The sequence below is a fragment of the Felis catus genome, chromosome B2 (genome assembly GCF_018350175.1).
Source record: "Felis catus isolate Fca126 chromosome B2, F.catus_Fca126_mat1.0, whole genome shotgun sequence".
In the NCBI taxonomy this organism is placed as follows: domain Eukaryota; kingdom Metazoa; phylum Chordata; class Mammalia; order Carnivora; family Felidae; genus Felis; species Felis catus.
The window spans coordinates 11,672,708-11,693,263 of NC_058372.1; the positions used below are offsets into that span (position 1 = coordinate 11,672,708).

The 20,556-nt window shown below is 44.1% G+C and overlaps 1 protein-coding gene across 6 annotated transcripts in view; it reads right to left on the reverse strand.

Annotated features, from left to right (window-relative positions):
* CAP2 (cyclase associated actin cytoskeleton regulatory protein 2) overlaps positions 1-20,556 on the reverse strand; it is a 152,991-nt gene that overhangs the window by 19,928 nt on the left and 112,507 nt on the right. For all 6 annotated transcript variants that reach the window (XM_045057077.1, XM_019830199.3, XM_011282140.4 and 3 more), the window contains 3 exons: positions 18,756-18,899; positions 18,371-18,456; positions 15,317-15,422 (listed from right to left, as the gene is read on the reverse strand). In XM_045057077.1, the coding sequence (XP_044913012.1) occupies positions 15,317-15,422; positions 18,371-18,456; positions 18,756-18,899 (336 nt within the window). The remainder of the gene's footprint in view (positions 1-15,316; positions 15,423-18,370; positions 18,457-18,755; positions 18,900-20,556) is intronic.

Genomic DNA, 20,556 nt, shown 5'->3' on the forward strand with positions numbered 1-20,556 from the left:
CTCCCGATACACAGATGCTTTTTAAAAATACTACTTTGAGGGGCTCCTGGGTGGCTTAGTCACTTAAGCATCTGACTTTTGATCTCAGCTCAGGTCATGATCTCACATTTCCTGGGTTCAAATCCCATGGCCGGCTCTTCATTGGCAGCTAGGAGCCTGCTTGGGATTCTGTCTCTCCCTCTCTCTCCCCTTCCCTGCTTGCTTGCTCTCTCTCTCTCTCTCTCTCTCTCTCTCAAAATAAATAAATAAACTTAAAAAAATCCTTTGGTATTTGTATTTGGTACAAAATACTTTGATACATTGATGTCTCAAGTATCTTAGAGCCCCAGACTGGTAACAACTGAAATATACATTTTATCAAAGTCATTGTAACAATGGCTTATAATTTAAAGAAAAGCAGCACATTTAGGACTTTATTTTATTTATTTATTTTTTATTTTTCTTTTAAGTAGGCTCCACACCCAGTGTATAGCCCAACGCAGGGCTTGAACTCACCATCCTCAGATCAAGACCTGAGCTGAGATCGAGTCAGATGTTTAACTGACTTTCATGTTTATGATTTTAAATGGCCATATTGAAGGTGCAAAATTCACCCATGTTGCAACATAAAGAGCAAAGCATAAAACCTAGAAATGCTGCTTTTGAAAGCTATTCGGATTAATTCTGAGAGCAGATGTTTGATTGTATACTTTTCTTTGGAGGTGGGGAGGGCAAAGACTCAAAAATGTCTGCAAATCTCTTCCTCTAAGTTAATTTCAACTGTCCTGGGAACAGCTGCTTCCTCTGATTTTAAATATATGAACTGTAAAATAATGAAACCATTGTATGCAGCATGTGCAAAGCTTGTCATGTTGCAGTTATATATGCTACATACATATGTGATAGTACAAGTAATATACAAGTAATACAATTGTGTACTAATATGCGCCAAAACTTTTCATTAAATGTTACTTGAATTAATAACTAATCATTTTATTACTTTAGAATTTATTCTGAATAAGCAGCTACTTCGGGCTCTCAAATGAAGCCTCCTCACTGTTTTGCTGCTGGCAATTATGAATGTAATTAACAACTCACTTCTTTCCCCAGTGACAAACACCAGTTTGGGTACAGTGTAGCTTTGGATCTATCTAATTTACCAAAAAGACTCCCATGATCCATTTTGTTGAGTTTGTAGGAAGTGGGTCTAACGCAGTAGAATTAGACAGAGGTTTTTATCTTTGTGAAAAATTAAGCCAAAAGTGAAACATAGCCGCTTAAGTAAAAAAAAAAAAAAAAATCTATTTCTCTCTTCTCTCTCTCTCTCTCTCTCTCTCTCTCTCTCTCGGCTAAACGTTTTCCCTCAACACAGCTGCTTAAGTAAAAAAAAAAAAAAAAAGTCTATCTATCCTCTCTCTCTCAGCTACCAGTTTTCCATCTATGATTTTTCTGCTCAATAACTGACTTGTTTGGAAATTTTCAACTTTCACATTTTAAATTCCAAGATTTTTCAAGCCCACCAGTAAAGGTAGCAGGGGATTGGTCTAAATAGAACTTAACTCTTTAACAGATAGACTGATAATGAATCAGGATAAGGAGGTTCGTCTGTCAGTCCATTCAACAAACATTTACGGAGCGCCTCCTTGCAAGGAACCAGGCCTGCCGTGAAGAAGCAGCAGACGTCCTGTTTGTTAAGAAGCTCGTCATCTAGGAGGGGTGTTAAGGGCACAAATAAATAATTGCAGATGCAGTTTGATATGTGCCGTGTGGAACATGAACAGGGGCATGAGGGCACAGAGGAGGGCATGACCGGCTCACCTCAGGAGAGTGGGGTTAGCGGGGCCGGAGAAGGGCTGCTGTGCCTAACCTGGGCCATACCATCGAATGTTTTGTAGAGGACAGGGGTCTATAAAGAGAGGTATGAGGGAGTAAGAGGGAGTAACGTACATACAGATCACATTAATCTCCACCTTTATCTTATTTTATTTATTAAAAAAATTTTTTTTAATGTTTATTTGTTTTTGAGACAGAGAGAGACAGAGCATGAATGGGGGAGGGTCAGAGAGAGAGGGAGACACAGAATCAGAAGCAGACTCCAGGCTCTGAGCCGTCAGCCCAGAGCTCGACGCAGGGCTGGAACTCAGGGACCACGAGATCACGAACTGAGCCGAAGTCGGACGCTTAACCCACTGGGACACCCAGGCGCCCCCCTCCTTTTTTTAAAAATTAATCTCCACCTTTAACAACAGGTCAGCCAACCTGTATCTTGGCCTGTGTTTTTACCAGTTTTTAGAAAAGCAGAGACTAAGAAAATAAAAATATCACGGGGCAGCCTCTTGGAAGCAGTGGATTGTGTCCCATACCACGGAGCTTTTGTTACAATTTTCCTCTCTGAAACTAGCTTAGAGATAGTAATATTTTGGGGCGCCTGGGTGGCGCAGTCAGTTAAGCGTCCGACTTCAGCCAGGTCACGATCTTGCGGTCCGTGAGTTCGAGCCCCTCGTCGGGCTCTGGGCTGACGGCTCAGAGCCTGGAGCCTGTTTCCGATTCTGTGTCTCCCTCTCTCTCTGACCCTCCCCCGTTCATGCTCTGTCTCTCTCTGTCCCAAAAATAAATAAAAAACGTTGAAAAAAAAATTTAAAAGAGATAGTAATATTTTGAGCCACCTATCTTGCTAGGTATTTGTGAAGATTACAGATCAAGCTACAAAAGGAACCATCTGATGTGCAGTGGCATGGTTTATGGGTTTCGCCAGCGCCCCCAGCCCCCAGCCATCCTCCTTGTGACCTCCACCCTGGCTCCCCTCACACGCACACGCACAGATGGCTGTCCTCTGATTCTCGGTCAGATTCTTTCTCGAGCTGTCCACCTCAGGGCCAAGCTGACCCATCAATCCCCTGGCTTAATGGCTTACTTATTTTTTATATTTTTGTTTAAAAAAATGTTTATTTATTTTGAGAGAGAGAAAGAGAATCCCAAGCAGGTTCCATGATGCCAGCAGGGAGCCTGACACGGGGCTCGAACCCACAAACTGTGAGATCAAGAGTCAGACGCTTAACCAACTAAGCCACCTAGGCACCCACTCTGGCTTATGCTTTATGTTCTGCAGGCAGCAGTGAAAACTTACGTGTGCCCAATTACACACTTCAGAAGCAGTTTTAAAATTACAAAGCCATTTTAGTCGCAAATATACTTTCATTAACATGCGACAGCTGCGGGAATGGACGATGTTTTACAGCTGAACTTTGGGGTCAAGTGCTGTTTGTTAATTTTCCCAAATACGGCACACAAAATACGAGTGTGAGAAAGCCACTCATGTACCAAAACAGGAGGGAGGGATTAAATGAAAGACCCAGCACTTTCAAAACTAAAGACTTTCTATGCGCAGAAGTCAGACCGTTCTCACTGCAGAAAAAAATACTTCACAAATTTATGATTTAGGGTTTGTTTATATTTTAGAATCAAAATTTCTATTTTTTGCAAGATGCACTTTGATCAAGAACTTCGTGAAATTGATACATTTCCAAATTTATCAATTTCTATAAGTACTTGTGAATTTTACTTTCATATTTACATCACACTTTCATTGGCAGACAAGTATCATCGAGAAAAAAAGATTGCACATAAACTAACAGATGACCATCCCGTACAACATAAGGATAAGCCAAAGAGAATTATGGCTTTAGTCTCTATTTTCTTATTTTTATCGCTTCCTGTAATTTTGAGACTTCTTCTGCCAAAGAAAACAAAGTTTCTGGGGGCCCTTCCAAGAAAACAGAATTGTTAAAAATACTACAATGGAGTTTGTAAAAATACTACATAGTATTTTAAGCACCTGCTTATTAATAATTGTTAAAAAGTCAATTTAGGGAGTATTTCCTATTTCATCTATGGCAAGAGAACACTGCTTGAGTTTCAGGTTTCCACAAAGCACCAATGGCACTTGTTGAAGTAAAACCATGGTCTCACAATTATGAAGGGAATGTGGGTCCATGTGGATCACTTTTCTTCAGAGGCAAGATTCCAAACTCCCTCATCTCAAGAAGTATGAGAGCAGGGTGCCTGGGCTCAGTCTGTTAGGCAGCTGACTCTTGATTTTGGCTCAGATCATGATCTCACGGCTCCTGGGATTGAGCCCCATGTCTGGGCTCTATGTTGACGGGGTGGAGCCTGCTTGGGATCCTCTGTCTCCCTCTCTCTCTGCCCCTCTCCTGCACATGCGCGCGCTCTCTCTCTCTCTCTCTCTCTCTCTCTCTCTCTCTCTCTCTCTGTCAAAATAAATAAGTAAACTTGAAAAAAAAGAAGAACCAGAGGAAGGGTCATGAAAATACATCTCACGGTCTCGTCCATGACTTCTGATGGTTTCCCTCTCATGGAGTCTCTGTACATCATTCCTTTGAGAACCTGGAGGGGTGTGTGAGCTATGGCAGTAGATGAAGAAAAGACAGAGCAACAAACAAAGTCCCTTCAGAGAAGCTTTGAGGTGGAACACGGCTGGGGAAAAACATACATAGTCTATGTGAGTTTGGGGAAACCAGTTAATTTACTGTTTTTTCTTTCTTTTTTTTAAAACAGTGCATTTAAGGGGCACCTGGGTTTGAGCCCCGGATCGGGCTCTGTGCTGACAGCTCAGAGCCTGGAGCCTGCTTCAGATTCTGTGTCTCCCTGTCTCTCTGCCCCTCCTCTGCTCCCACTCTGTCTCTGTCTCTCTCAAAAATAAATAATAAAAATTAAAAACAAAAAAAAAAAAGAAACTCTTTTGGCTCCGTCTAATGAAGCGAGCATTTAGTGAGTTTCTATCAGCTGGGAATTTGTGGCAAGCAGGTGGCAAGGGACAGGTGCAGGGGAGGCGTCTGTGACCAATATTCCGCCGCCTGTAATAAAATGCACTGTCCATTTCTGTTACCGCCATCTGATGGAAGAAGTAAAGAAATATTACATATGCGGCTCTTGGACGAGGAACACAATCCGTAGTTAGTTAATGGAATAACAAGGTAGAAATTTCATTGCGAAGAAATGTGATTACACATGAATGCGTTTCACTTAGCAAATGTGACCGGGCACTGTGTTTAAGGCCCCGTAGCAGCCGCAGCTGCTGGTTCCCAACAGAATGGGGAAAGCGCCCTGCTTTCAGGAGCTCCCGGCCTCGGAAGAGAGACAAGACACTTCTGTGTTCCCAGACAACAGGCACTCAGCTCTTGCCTTCATGTCTTTGCTCAGACTATGCCTTTGTTTAGAAGGCTCTTCCCCAACGTATAATCTGGAAAACCCTCAGAGATCCTTCAAGGCTCGACTCCAACGTCTCTTCCTTTTTGTACGTTGTCTCTCCCAAGAGCAAATGTCCTGTTTCTCTGTTACGAGGACCCGTGAGGAACACGCTTATTAGAATCCTTCACACTACACTGTAATTATCTGTCTGTGCATTCGGGTTTGGTCATGAGCCTGAGCACTAAAGAGTCACTCATTATTCATCCCAAAGTCACTGGTAAGGTGGCCCAGCGCCTGACACCTGGTAGGTGCTTCGTAAGTACTTACTGAAGTGAGTAAGTAACTGCTTTATAAGGCAGAAAGTGCTAAGCATCATAAAAGAAGTACAAATTTTAAGAGGTGCCAGGGGGTGGTCTGTGGAGGGAAAAGGATAACTTCCAGCTTCGGGCATGGAGATGAGCAGAGGAGACAGGCGACTCGGTTCTTGGGAAGGAGGCCATGTGAAAATGGCACTGAAGGTTGGATGGGTCGGATCTGGCACAAGGAAGCAAGAGGAAGGGGGTTCCAGGAGTGTTGCCGTGACAACAGATAACTGCAACTGAAACGTTAGCATCGCACGAGAACTGACAGATCCACGTTCATGTCGCCTTTCCAGGCATCACCTTGTGATGTGACACACTGGTTTAACCAAACTACCACTCCTCAAGTCTCTCCTTTAGGACTGCCTGCAGATCTACTTACAAAAACATAACGCACCAAGCAACCACGCATTCCGCTCTACTCTGCCCCTTCTGACCGCAAAGAGTATGACTTGAATTAATTCCTCTCCAAAGAGGGTCTCAAAGGCTTCTGGCCATTTGAAAAGATAAAAGTCACTTAAAAAATATGTTTGTTTTTGAGAAAGAGAGCATGGGGGAGGGGCGGAGAGACAGGGACGCTGAGGATCCGAAGCAGGCTCCACACTGACATCAGAGAACCCGATTTGGGACTCAAACCCACAAACCATGAGATCATGACCTGAGCCGAAGTCAGACGTTCAACCCCACAATTCGCCCCACAATTCGCTTTTAAAGAAGGAACACTGGCTACCATGTACTATCCTAAAAAGGATGGGCTGAAGACTTTCTCTGCCCTTGCCCTTTCTCACTGAGACAAGAAGGTGGATGATGGCACTGAGATGATGGACAGGGAGAGGGACAGAGCTACTCGACCACAGCAGGGATTCCTGGGGGGGCCTGGTTTCAGGAAGCAGGCAAGTCCCCCAGGAGCAAGGGCTGAGCTTCGCCCCAGAGGTGTGGCTCCTTGGGGGTGAATGAGAACCCAGGCCTCAGCTCAGCTCTGGGCTCAGCTCTGGGCTGGACTGACAGTGGACCTCATTCAACATCTCCTCCTATTCAGGCACCCCCTGCTTTGCTCTAGGGAGCACCTCTGTCTGCACCCCTAAATCACAACCTCCTGATTTTCCTGGGAGGGGCTGAAGGAGAGGGCAGGGAACAGGACAAGGCCAAGTACATCACTGCCTTCAATGTCACACGTGAAGGAATTTTAAATGAACGCACTTTAATTAAAATATTCCCAAAGGTGATGGTTTAAATAAATTAGGAAGGTGTATTAATTTGCTGGCCCTCAGGTGAAGAGAGTTCAAGTTCTCGGTTAGAAAGAAGTTCTAGTAACTAAAATAACCCTGATTGTTAAGGTTGGCAGTTTTAAAAGCTACTACTGCTTTGATTTAGGAAGAGAAAAATTTAAGTACTCTAAAAAATTTATGTATTGCTATCAACCACCAATAAAACTCAAGAATATTTATGAGATAATAAAAATGGTTCTAAATATAAAAGGTTTACTTAGAGCTTCATAGTGCAGCTAATTCTAAACTATTGTGTATGAAATTGTAGATATTTATTTTTGACTTACGCTTACTCTACTGAAGATATAGCTCAAGTAGAAATAAAATCCTCGGACAATCCCCAAAACTTCAAAAGGCAGAAATTGAAGCTTTAAGCAATCCCTCATTAAATCAGACAACTGGTCTACAAATGGTCAAGACATCATTACACAAAGTCAGTTGTGTTCCTTTGTTCTACAAAACTGCACCTACCTCTAGCTCTCTAGAAAGGTTGCTTTCTAGAGGTCATTAATACATCACAGCATTATTTACAATAGTTAAGATATGGAAACAACCTAAATGTCCACTGGTAGATGGATAGATAAGGAAGGTGTGGTCTGCACACGCTCACACACACACACACATACACACACACACACACACACACACACACTGGAATATTACTCAGCTGTAAAAAATGAGTTTGCCATTGGTGACAACATGGAAGGACCTAAACAGTATGATACTAAAGGAAATAAGTCAGTATTATACTAAAGGAAATTTCACTTCTATGTGGAATCTAAAACACCAAATCAAACGAACAAACGAAACAGTGCAGAAACAGACTCATAAATACAGAGAACAAAGTGGTGTTTGCAGGGGTGGGGGGAGATGAGCAAAACAAGTGAGGAGAATTCGAAGGGACAGGTTTCCAGGTACAAAACAAGGAAGTCACGGGAACCAAAAGCACAGCCTAGGGGATATGGTCAGTACATTGTAGTAACTCTGCGTGGTGGCAGGTCACGAGACCCGGCGGTGATCACTTCGTAATGTATGTAAGTGCCGAATCACCGTGTTATATGCTTGAAACCCATATAGTATTGCACTACACTTTAATAAAATAAAGGTCACCAATAAGGTGGATGATGGCAGCTTTTCCCTAGTCCCTACGTTCCCCACATTGTCACAGTGGATAGTGGCAGCCAGCCCACGCTTCTTCAAGTCTGGAGATCCTGGACTCTGGTTTTCTTCTCCTCCTCTTCTCTTGTCTCCTTGACGGACTGACTCCACTCCCCAGAAAACGCGGTCCCCCGGGGTGTTTTCCTCCACCGTGTCCTCCTTTTTTGTCTCTGCATCCACTTAACGATCGCCCCTAGGCCTCCCCCTTGGTGATGTCACCTGCCTGCTGCACCTCTCTATGGAGAATGTCTCACCTGCACCCCAAACAGCACGGGGAAGGCTCATGTCAAGGCTGTCTCGCTCCTCTGTGGAGTTCCCTGTTGTACTGATGTTGCTATGATTCTCCCAGATTTCCAGACTTGGAAACTTGGGTGTTTAGGTTTGATCTCTCTCTCTTTCAAAGGAAAGACAGAGTCCTCATCTCAGCATCCATTCTATCTCTTGCTTCCCATGGCCGTCCCCACCCTCCAGGTCACGTACGAATTGTCCCAGTCCCAGCCGTCCATTAAAGCCTCCCAACAAGGATCGGGGGGCCTCTAACCTCCTCCCCTTTTCCGTCTATCTTGCACAACTTCCAAATCACCATCTTTTTGCTCAAAAACCTATGATGAAGGAAAAAACCCTGCATACCACATATAGACCCATCTTTTTAGGAAAAGACATACAGACAGATTTCACCATCTGGCCCTAGTTTGCTTTTCTGGCCTCAATTCTCACCATTTTCAGCTCAGAAAACGACCAGCTTTTCTCTCAAAGTACTTTGTTCATGTCCTATATGCATGTGCCGAATTCTCTGCTAAGAATAAGAACTGCCCTTTCCCGGGGCGCCTGGGTGGCTCAGTCGGTAAAGCGTCTGACTTTGGCTCAGGTCATGATCTCACAGTTTGTGGGTTTGAGCCCCGCGTCAGGCTTTGTGCTGACAGCTCAGAGCCTGGAGCCAGCTTCAGGTTCTGTGTCTCCTTCCCTCTACCCCTCCCATGCTCATGCTCTGTCTCTCTCTGTTTCTTAAGAATAAATAAACATTAAAAAAAAAAAAACCTGCCCTTTTCCTCACTATCTACCTAGGGCTCTCCAAACTCCTATTCATCCTTCAAGACCCAAATCAAACATCAGTCCCTCTCTTGTCTTTTCTGCCTACCCAGGAAGTCTAACTAGCAAGGTTTCTTTTCGAACACAGGCTTGGTTATTGTAATTCATTTCTGCATCATACTTAAAACTTGCTGCTTGATGGCAGAAACTGTAACATAAATAGAATGTCTGTTGTATGCCTGGTACATGGTAGGTAGCCAATAAATGGCTATTAAGTAAATGAATTGCTAAATAAATGAATGAGTAAAAATCAAAGATCTCTGGACTCCAACTTGAATACATTTGAGCAGTGTTTTTCAAACTTTACTATGCATATAAATCACCTGGGGAAATCTTATTAAAATGCAGGTGCTGATTCAGGAGGTCTGGAGTGGGGTGCTGTATTCTGCATTTCAAACAAGTTTCCAGATTACTGCCGGCCCCAGAACCACACTGCACTGAAGGATTGTGTGTTCCTTCCATGTTCTGTGCAAGCATCTGTGCTTTGTGTTTACTGGTAGTGTGACAGTTACATCACGTTGTATCTGTTTATATGTTCCTTAGGTAGAACGTGAGTGTCAGTGGACAGAAATGTACGGACTGCGTCATATACCCATTCTCTGCATTGTCAGCACCTGGCCCAGAACCTGTTGCATGCTAGGTGCTGCACACTATGTTTGTTTAGTCACTAGTGTCTCTCAGGCTGAACTCCAAGCCATTTCCAAGTTTACTTCATTATCTGTGCATTTGGAGCTGCTTTGTTAGTCAATGATACTCCTAACTCCCTCTGAGCAGTCTGGATCTTTTCCATAAGAGAACAAAAGTAATTGGCTACCCAAAGCCCCAAAAGGGAGCTAAAGACCCAGGAGCAATTAAGTCGACTGAATGCAGCTGTGGTCAAGGTAGACTGGAGACAGCCACTCCCCGCAGCCCCAGAGCCCCGTGGAAGAGATCAAGGAGCTCTGTGATCCGGACAAGCAACACGCCGTCTAAGGCTCTACCAATTCACTTCGATGAATAAATGCAACGCACAGGATTGGTACAAGTTCTAAATGAAAATTTCGATCGAAAAGACAGAGAACAGTTTTCTTTTGTACAAATCAAGAGGGAGCCAGAGGGGCCAGAAGACTGGAAAACTTATAAGACATACATATTTAATGCGATGCTGCAGGGCCTACATTATTTATAAGTCAGAATACCCTCTGGCTGAGTTTTAATTTGCTCACGGCAAACTGTTACACTTTGCGCTTTGTTAACGAACATTTGGCCTTTCCACCGAGAAAGAGGCCGGAGAGAAAGATCTACCCTGAGAATAAAGGAGTGATGGGAAAATGTCTGGCTTCGAGAAAAATAAAATCCCACCTTGTCTATGACTGTAACACCCCCAACTACCTGTCTCTTTCTGGAGGTTCGGATGACTGACAACTAACTACGTCACCATCACATAAGACTTCCTTCATGTTCGTGTATGTGGAGTTTTATCCTTTCCATACCTAATTATACCCTAGGTGTTCCCAACGCTAAAGGAATTCAAGAAAGACATGAAAAAGGACAGAAAGATGTCAGCAAGTTTAACCCCAGAAAGTGAAGAAAACAACCACATTTTATCCCGTTCATGGAATTCTTTTCGTGACCTTTTTCTGGCCAGATCCACACAGAACGGAACCATAGCCTGAATGTTGATCTGGCCAATGCATAGAAAAAAAAAATCAGTTATTTCGGTAATTTTCAGTGCAAAGATGCGGCCTTAGCCATTCAATGCTTATTATCTCATCTGCAGGAACTGCCGACAAATATCACAAACCCGACCGACAGCAAGGGATGATAAATAACAGTGTCCCTGCTGGGTTCCTGCCAAAAAGCTGATTTATCCAGCACAGCGCGTTTGAAACCCAGTGCAGAGGAAACCGTGCAAATTAATATGTAAAAGAGTTGCCAATAATTAAATGGAAAACTACAAGTTGTTTCTGGCATACAGTCCTTCTGGACCGTGGTCATATTGAAGAAAAGCTTACAGAAATGAGAAGGTTCCATTTACCACAGTAAACGTCACCAGAAATCCTACATGGATCACTCCACAGTTGCATCTTCTTCCAAGCTCATGGTCCCCACCGGCGCCCGCACACCTGTGCATAGACCCTCACCCTGCAATCACTGTCCCGAAGAATAACCGGCCTCAAAGTTTTACATTCCACCCTGACAACTGACGGGAGCCACAGTTGCCAGGCACAGCTGTGGTCTGAAGGCCAATGTCAGGAGGTGGGAGCTGGCAAATCCAGTTCCAACTGTCAACTCAGGGGGAGCAATCCCTTCTTAGGGCAGTGCGTTCTTGGAAGCTCAGGGCCCTGGGCAGCTAGCTCGATGCTGGTCCCTGAAACTCCCATGGGGCTCTAATCTCAAAATCCAATTTGAAAACAGAGAAAAAAAAAAAAACCACGGTGACTCAAAATACTTGAGATGTTAAGTCACCATCAGCGTTTTGACTGTGTCCATTAAAAAGGAATGCGTTTCCTAAACCTTCTGAATGTTGTGATATCAGTGAACATGAACACCTCATCTTCCTACCTGCTCTTGGATCCTTAACATCTTATAAATACGAACTGTTTGCACGATTGTGATCAGTGGGCAAATAAACGAAATTATTCCTATTTATTTTTTCTTCCCAAAGGCCATTTAATCAGATCATTCTAACAGTCCTCGTAAGAATGCTGTGATTCTGGCTACAATTGCTCATTGTTCATTTTGCTGCTACGTTGACACATCATCGTTAAGTGAAGAGAAATTAGTTTGATTTAGGCTGTGGATTATGCTTTGAAATCTTTTTAAAGATGTTTAATCTTTAATTAAAATGTTTATTTATTTATTTTGACAGAGAGAGAGAGAGAGAGCGCGCGCGAGCGTGCGAGCAGGGGAGAGAGGGGAAAGAGAGGAAGAGAGAAAAATCCCAAGCAGGCTCCTCGCTGCCAGCACAAAGCCCCACCTGGGGCTCCATCTCACGAACCGTGAGCCAAAATCAAGAGTTGGATGCTTAACCGACTGAGCCACCCAGGTGCCCTGTGTTTTGGAATCTTTTAAAGAGATTTTAGTCATTTAGGTTTAAAATTTAAAACTATGGTTTTTATAACACAGTTGGCAATGTATGTATTTTTATCCCAAACTTTAGAAGAAGAGGACAAAAATATTAGGAAATATACTTCATATGTCTTAAAGCTTGCTAAAAGATTATGCATTGATGATGTTATCTCTGAACTAACACTTTCTTACCATAATCATTCCTCACTTTTAATATCTGGCCAACACTTTACCATTAAAGAAGTGAAGTAGCTGCTCTGCTTTGTAATAACTGCCATTTTAAATAGAATTTTCCCATAACATAACATGCTCAGTAAATAACAGCCATTATTATTATGGCAATCTACACTGCCCAGTGTCTGCTCCAAAGATTATATACACGATTATTCATTTTTGAGAGACAGAGCATGAGCAGGGGAAGAGCAGAGAGAACGGGAGACACAGAATCTGAAGCTGGCTCCAGGCTCTGAGCTGTCAGCACGGAGCCTGATGTGGGGCTCAAACCCACGAACCACGAGATCGTGACCTGAAGTCAGATGCCTAACTGAGTCACCCAGGTGCCCCAGGATTATATTTTATATAACAAATATACACATTTGTATAAATATAACATTTATGTTTTAAAAAATGTACTTTGTGATCCATTAGTGGGTCATGAAATCAATTTTGTGAGTCTCAGCCAGAATTTTATAAAAAATGAAATAAAATAGAAAACATATTTGAACGCATTTCATGTGGTAAGAGACAGAACTGTTTCACGAAACATGTTTTAGTATTATGAACAGGGTGTGTGTGTGTGTGTGTGTGTGTGTGTGTGTGTGTGTGTGTAAACTGTATTTCTTACCACTAATTGCCTTTAAAAGTTTGAAAGCCATTGTTACAAGGCTTTTATTTCTCATGAAAATAATGAAAACACAGTATTCACTCCAGAATAAAGGAAAATAGCTACATTTATTTTTCTATAATTAATATTTGATTCTTATCTTAAATATTCAAAACACCATTACTCAGAGGTAAAAGGTATTGAAAGCATTTAAGAGAATTTTCTATTCCTTTTCCATGGGCGCCATTAGAGAATTAATGAGCTGGTGTTTGTTGACATGATTATTTTCCACAAATGGGTTCTCTTTCCTTTTCCATTTATCTACCATGAAATGTAAGACATCCAAGGACTCTTGCTGTTTAGTTTACTGTTCTCTAGTGGTGACCTATCTCCATGGCAAATACATGACAATCTCCCTTTACAACAAACTGATCTATAACAAAATAGCATCTCATTGGAAGTGTACGAAAAATAACACTAACCCATCCACCCAAACACCCACCTGCATCATGGTCACCTTTCTGTGTTAAAACCCTTCGAGTGTCTACGAACTCTCTTCTCAGAAATTATAATGTTCTGTGTTAAAACCCTTCCAGTGTCTATGAACTCTCTTCTCAGAAATCATAATGTCGTGGGCAGAAGAAAAAGAAACAATTAGTTGCACTTTACAACTGTGCGTTTCTGCTTGCGGAGCAAATAGGCAAAGTAGAAAATAAAAGGAAGGGTCCGCTTTTGGGGGTCAATGTTAACGTTTGTTACAAGTGTTAGGGAGCAAAGGCAGGAATCCCACACTCCCTTGGAAAGTTGCAAACTCCGTGTTGCTATTAAGCCTACCTCACTGACATCAACATTCAGGACAAGGGGTAGGTGCTGGAGCATGGCCAACCAGAAGAATGGGGGGGGGGGTTCTACCCCTGAACAGAATTCACAAATACGCCCCTTCACTTTCTCCAGATTCACTCTGGTTAGATCATGCACTGTGACCCCTTAAAGGTAACATTCATTTCTAACAGAAGGGGGTTTCCATAGGAAGTCTTTCCATGACAAGTGCAGAGACTTAAAAGGGCAAGGAAGATTCTAAGAGTCCCCTGTCTCACAGTTTAGTTCAAACCATTTACTGAGTACTTACTCCGTGTCAGGTACTGTGCTAGGGGCTGGAGACAGAGATGAGTTTCCAACTGAGTGGGAGAGACCCCAACACACACGTACAAATGACAGTCGCATGAGCTGAGCTACACTCGAAATACAAAGGGGGCATAGAGGAGAAATCCCCATCCCAGATGGAGAGCTGATGCACATCAATGGAAGTTTCTTAAAGAAGTGATGTTGGAACTGAGTCTTGGAGAAGAGAGATAGGTGCTTCCCCCCAGGGAAGGTCAGACAGCATGATGTATGTTTGGCACGTTGCAAAAAGGCTAAACCATATGAGATTTGCAAGCTTTGAAACAACAGTTTGATTTGGCTTGGCCTAAGCACTGCATGTGCTGAGGATCCCACCAGCGGTCTGGGAGTGCTGGGAAGCAGAGAGATGCGGGGAGAGAGGAGAGACCACGCTGAAGACAGGGCAAAGGTCAGGCCAACCACTCACAGGCTGGGATTTTGTCCTAGGGCTAAGATAACGCTTGAGGCGCTAGGATTGCCTCAGTGTTCAAAAATGTCATTCAAAAAAAATTTTTAAACATCAAAAAAAGACATTTAAAACATTTAAAAGGACATTTTCTTAATCATTCGATCTTCTTAAAATTGTAACTATTTTCAAACCTATTTCCTTTAATGTTTTATCACACAGTTTCTTTACATATGCCATCTTAGTATGCAAAACCTTTGCACTTTAGCACGTTGGGCTGGTAAATCATTTCCCATGTAGGCATCATATATGTTATTATTTTTTTGATGTTTATTTATTTATTTTTGAGAGAGAGACAGAGAGAGAGAGAGAGAGACAGAGACAGAGAGAAGAGGGGAGGGGCAGAGAGAGAGAGGGAGACACAGAATCTAAAGCAGGCTCCAGGCTCCACACTGTTAGCACGGAGCCCGATGAGGGGCTTGACCTCACAAACCCTGAGATGGTGACCTGAGCCGAAGTCGGATGCTTAACCGACTGAGCCACCCAGGAGCCCCTCATATATGTTCTTTTGAATGGCTGTAGAGGTTTCACTGGGTTCTCACCATGACCAACTTAACCATTTCCTTTCTGCGTGTCAGGTAGGTAGTCTCCAGATTTTCTCATGACAAACGACACTTTCATAAAGAGTTTCTACGTATCTATTTATCTTACGCTTTCCTTGAGGTAAATTCTAAAGTGTAAGGATCCTAGGCTACCAGGAATGAACACCGTTATGGCCTTTTTTTCTCCAGGGGGCAGACGGCTTGGTACTTACAGTTTTGCTCCAAGTCAGGCCGGTGGTATGGTGTTCCTTGATGTATGCTTGCAGAGCACTCCAAATGTTCAAATAGGACTTCACCCAATCCACATGGCGTAAATCGCTTTGTTATAAAAGAGGGTGGAAGAGAGTAGAGTTAGGATCTAAGATAAAATTTAAAAAACACTAACAGGAACGTGGTAATCCAGTAACTAAGGCTCAGGAGGACCCTGGACCAGTTGTCTTTCTGGGTCAGTCACCGTGAACCAATTTCCAGAAAGGACCCTGAAAGGCCGGTGGCCCAGGTCTCACCTGAGGGGAGCCGAGTGCCCTCCCTGAGCTCCAGGTGAGGGGCCAAGGGGACCCCGGGGAGCAGATCCAGCAATTTGGGCCGTGCGCCCTCACGTGACCTCTAACTAGAAGGTGACCATGGAAGAGACCTCTCTTTCTGTACCTGCTTCTGGTGCAGAATGAGAACAATGTGTTTCGGAGGGGAGAAGGGTATTGTTGGAAGAAAAAAAAAGTCCTTTGGCTTTCTAATAATTTGGCTGATTTATTTGGCCAAGGGAGTAGTAAGGAGGATGCCGTTGCAAGGAGACGATTTTCCACAAACAGGTAACACCCAGCCCCTAACACAACGTGGGGTTTGTAGCATTGGGCACAACCGCTCAACCAGACCCCCGTTTCCAAGACAGAGCGAGCAAACTGTATGAGGGGAGCACGGCACTGTGGCTGCTCTGTGTGGTTTTGTTTTGATAGAACAGCTTTGTTGACATAAAACTCACACCCCATACAATTCATCCATTGATTTAAAAACATTTTTTTAATGTGTATTTATTTTTGAGAGAGAGAGAGAGAGAGAGAGAGAGAGAGAGAGAGACAGAGCACAGGCAGAGGGAGGGGCAGAGAGAGAGAGGGAGACACAGAATTGGAAGCAGGCTCCAGGCTCCAAGCTGTCAGCACAGAGCCGGACGTGGGGCTCGAACTCACAAAACGTGAGATCATGACCTGAGCCGAAGTCGGACAGTTCACCGACTGAGCCACCCAGTTGCCCCTCAGTTCACCCATTTAAAGTGTACAATCCAATGGTTTAGGTCAGCAGCCATGCAATCACCACCACGGTCAACTTTACATTACATAACCTCAGAAAGAAATCCCATACCCATCAGCCGTTACTGCACAATTCCCCCAAACTTCCCCAGCCCTGGACAATTCCTAAGCTACTGTCTGTCTCTACGGATTTGCCCATTCTGGCATGTCACAGGAATGGAATCGTACAATGTGTGGGGTTTTCTGTGTGTCTGACTTCTTTCACTTACAAGCTTCATCCATGTTGCTCTTCTGTCAATGCTTTGTTGCTTTAACGGCTGAACAACATACCATCGTATGTGCATACACATTTTATTTATCTGTTCAGTGGTCCATGAACATTTGGGTTGTTTCCACTTTGGGGCTATTATAAACAATGTTGCTACAAACATTTGTCCACAAGCTTCTGTGTGAACATGTTTTATTTCTTTTAGAGATACACCTTGGAGTAGAATTGGCGAGTGTGTCTGGTTTTTGCGGTAAAAAATATCAGGACGTATTTTTTTTTTTTTTTAAGTTTGTTTATTTATTTTGAGAGGGGAAGAGAGTGTCTGCGGGAGAGGGGCAGGGAGAAAGTAAGAATCCCAAGTAGGCTCTGTGCAGTCACTGCAAGAGCCCCACGTGTGGCTCAGTCTCCCAAATTGTGAGATCGTGACCTGAGTGGAAATCAAGAGTTAGATGCTTAACCGACTGAGCCACTCAGGCACCCCTCGGTACATATTTATTAAATGTTTATTTATTTTGGGGGGGGAGGGGTAGAAAGAGAGGGGACAGAGGATCTGAAGGAGACTCCATGCTGTCAGCACAGAGGCCAACGCAGGGCTCGAACTCATGGACTGTGAGACCATGACCTGAAGTCAGACACTTAACGGACTGAGCCACCCGGGCTTCCCAGTACGTCTCTCCTACACTGAGTGGTGGATATAGGAGTATCTTTTGTGTTGTGATTATATTTTCCGTATATTTTATAAATATTCTTTCGTATCTCCTCAATGCTTCTGAAAACTGAAAATAACCTGAAACAGACGCAGTATTGGTCAATGGCCTGGTCCTCACGTTTCCTTCCCACTGAACAGTCTGGGCCGGCCGGTGAGGTGCGGGAGCCCCTCGATTTGCTGACCCATAAGCACTTCCACTTCTGCCGCCTGAGGGCTCAGAGGGGGAGCTGCTCTCCAGCCCAGCACCCAGGGGGTGGATGCTCTTGTTTTTGCCTCATTCCTTCCGTGAAGGACTAGACATCAGCCCCATCACATACAGCCAGCTGTTGACAGGGCCGGCCATGACATTATCGGAGGGGAAGGACTCTCATAACCCTTCCTGCAGCGGAGACACTGCGGCTTGTCTCCATTCAGCCCATTTTCAATTCCAAACCCAGTGTTAAGTGTCTCCAGGACCTATTATTTGTGCTGTGGAATGCGATGTCTATTGAAGCTGGATCTGCAGGCAAAGCTCCTTGGTTGGGGCTCATCTGTACTGCCCTTCTTAGAGATGTCTCTCCATCCGCCCCAGTTGTATTTCGTCTCCACGCCCTCGCTGGTTCCCCCTCTCGGGGGCCTGGTTCACTGTCTCAGCCCACTCCTGTTCCTCACTCACACTTCATTTCCCGATTCCTCCTTTCTGCTCTCTGCTTGCCCACCAGCCCTGTTTGGGGCAGTGTGAAAGAGCTGTGCCCTTACAGGACGGGTCCACCGCGAACCATCACAGAGCCCTCTGGCCGCCGTGGGGACACGTATGGAATGGCACGTATTCAAGTGGGGAGTTTATCGTCACGAGAGAACTGCGGCAGATTTTCCAAAGCACATCCATTATCTGGATAACTGGCCTCGCTTTCCACTTTGCTTTGGCCGCAAAGATGGGCTCTTCCCTTAACATTTACCGTAAGCTAGCCTTTGAAAGGAATCAGGAACGCACTACATTAAGTTTGGGGACACATGTTAAACAAGCGAGCACCTGAAAATTTGGTCGGTAAAAGAAGGGACGTACCTGTGTTTGTAGTCCTTTAAGACTCTGTTAGTGTAAAAGGTGGCAGCCTCATTCATCTCCTTGACATAAGGACCGGGTTTGGGGGACTGGGCGAACAGGACCGTCACCCCAGCATAGAAGAAAAAAAAACAGGATAAGAAAGAAAATGTCTTAAGGATGAAGAAAAGCCATGGAAAGTTGGAGACAAACATTTTGTTCTGTAAGGATAAGTGAGGCATTTCCACATCTCCGAGCACAAAGCACCGAACTACAAACAGGGTAAGAGAGCTGGTGCGTTCACCCCGAGAGGAATCTCCTGGGGTGTAACGGACAGGAAGGAGCCCGAAGGTAGCCCAAAGTTCTCCTAAACACTCCAAAAAATGACAGGTGCAGGGGCCAGACTCACCACAGCTATCCACCCAAGGGCGGGGATGCTTTCGCTGACGGCGGAGAGATGATTAAACATTTTACTCCCCCGGTTTCTCTCTCTGAAAGTTTGGATTTCCTGGATCTTTTCTGAGATTGGTTTCAGAAGCGCAGCGACGTCATTCTGCAAGCAAACATTGAACATTGTTACTAAAGGGCAGGACTCCTAGCAAACATTGAACATTGTTACTAAAGAGCAGGGCAGAAGTTCAGGTCTCCAGGCTGGCCTCAGCAGGAGTACTTGCCATTGGTCAGGGGCTTTCAGACTAGAACGGAGGGCTGTTGTTACCGTAATACTATGTTTTCATTCTCTGAAGTGTGAAAATTGTACATATTTTTAACATTATGAATGCCGTCTCCTGAGACATGGAAGAAACCCAGCATATGATACAGTGCCTGTTTTAGAGTGCAGCATGAACAAGGAAATTGAGTGTGGTCAGTTTAATTTCGAAACGGAACGTATAGGCCACACACGCTGGAATAACACAGGTCTAAAATCAGGGTGGGTGATGGCGCTTGGGTGGCTCAATCGGTGGAGCATCTGACTCTTGGTTTCGGCTCAGGTCATGATCCTAGGATCGTGGGATCGAGCCCTATGTTGGGCTCTGCACTGAGCTGAAAAAAAAAAAAGATGAAAATAAAATCTGGGGTGGGGGGAGACATTAGCAAAAAGGTATCTTCTTGCTCCTGTGGGAATAGATGCGAGGGAGGGTCTTGGTTTTACCAGTTACCATAATCCACGTGAAAAAGTGGAGATCTTCCACGGTAGCTCTTTTTTAAAAAAATGTGATGGCTTACAATATTTACGGTTACCTTAGTCTGGTTTGGCTTTCTACGTTGTGCCTCGTGAACCTGGCCAACAACTACTGGTTACTCTCACTTGTGATTAATTCAACAACTGACTTCTCTAGTCATGCAGAAAACGACTTTCAAAATTATGTGAGCCGGTTATGAAGTATCACAGACACAGGGGCCTGTACTCCCTTCCCATCCACCCCTGGAGCAGTCTCTTCTCTTTGGTTTTGAAGGAGATACATGATTACCTGTTTGGGTGTTTTTTTTTTTTTTTTTTTTTTTTAGTGTGTTCCAAAGAACTAGAAACAGCTTGCACTCCGGCAATATTTTACTAAATGGTGTTTGCAGAAATGTTAAATGGAAAGGCCCCGAAAGCTCTTTCATTTCTTCTACTGAGACTTCAGAGCAAAGGTTCTCAACCTTGGCCACACATTGAAATGATCTGGGAGCTTTGAAAAACAGAGGGCTGGGTCCCACCCTGAAAGACTGTGATTTCACTGGTCTGGAGGTGGTCTGGGGTAGGGATGTGGGGGGAGGGGGTTGGAAATGCTCCCCAGGGGCAGATTTTAATCACTGCTACAGTGATGGCTTAGCACCCCAAAGGGCAGTTGTTCCTGCCAGGGACGGCAGACCGTTGGGGAAGAAGCCACAGTCGGCCGCAGCAGCTTCCAGACCTCACTTCTCCTTCTTGACCCTTTTATATACCCTTCCCTACAAGAAATGTATGTTAAGAGCTGACACTGGTTCGAATCTCAGCTCTGCCACTTACTACCGATGCGGCCTTGAGCAAATGACTTAATCTGAGCTTTGGTCTCCTCATCTGTAATTCAGAGATAATACCTACAGCCTGTAGACTACAGGACATACAGCATTTCAAGCTTTCTTTCATTTCATTTCATTTCATTTCATTTCATTTCATTTCATTTCATTTCATTTTTCATTTCAAGATTTACTCTTATGTAATTAGCTCGGCGAGGAAGTAAAAG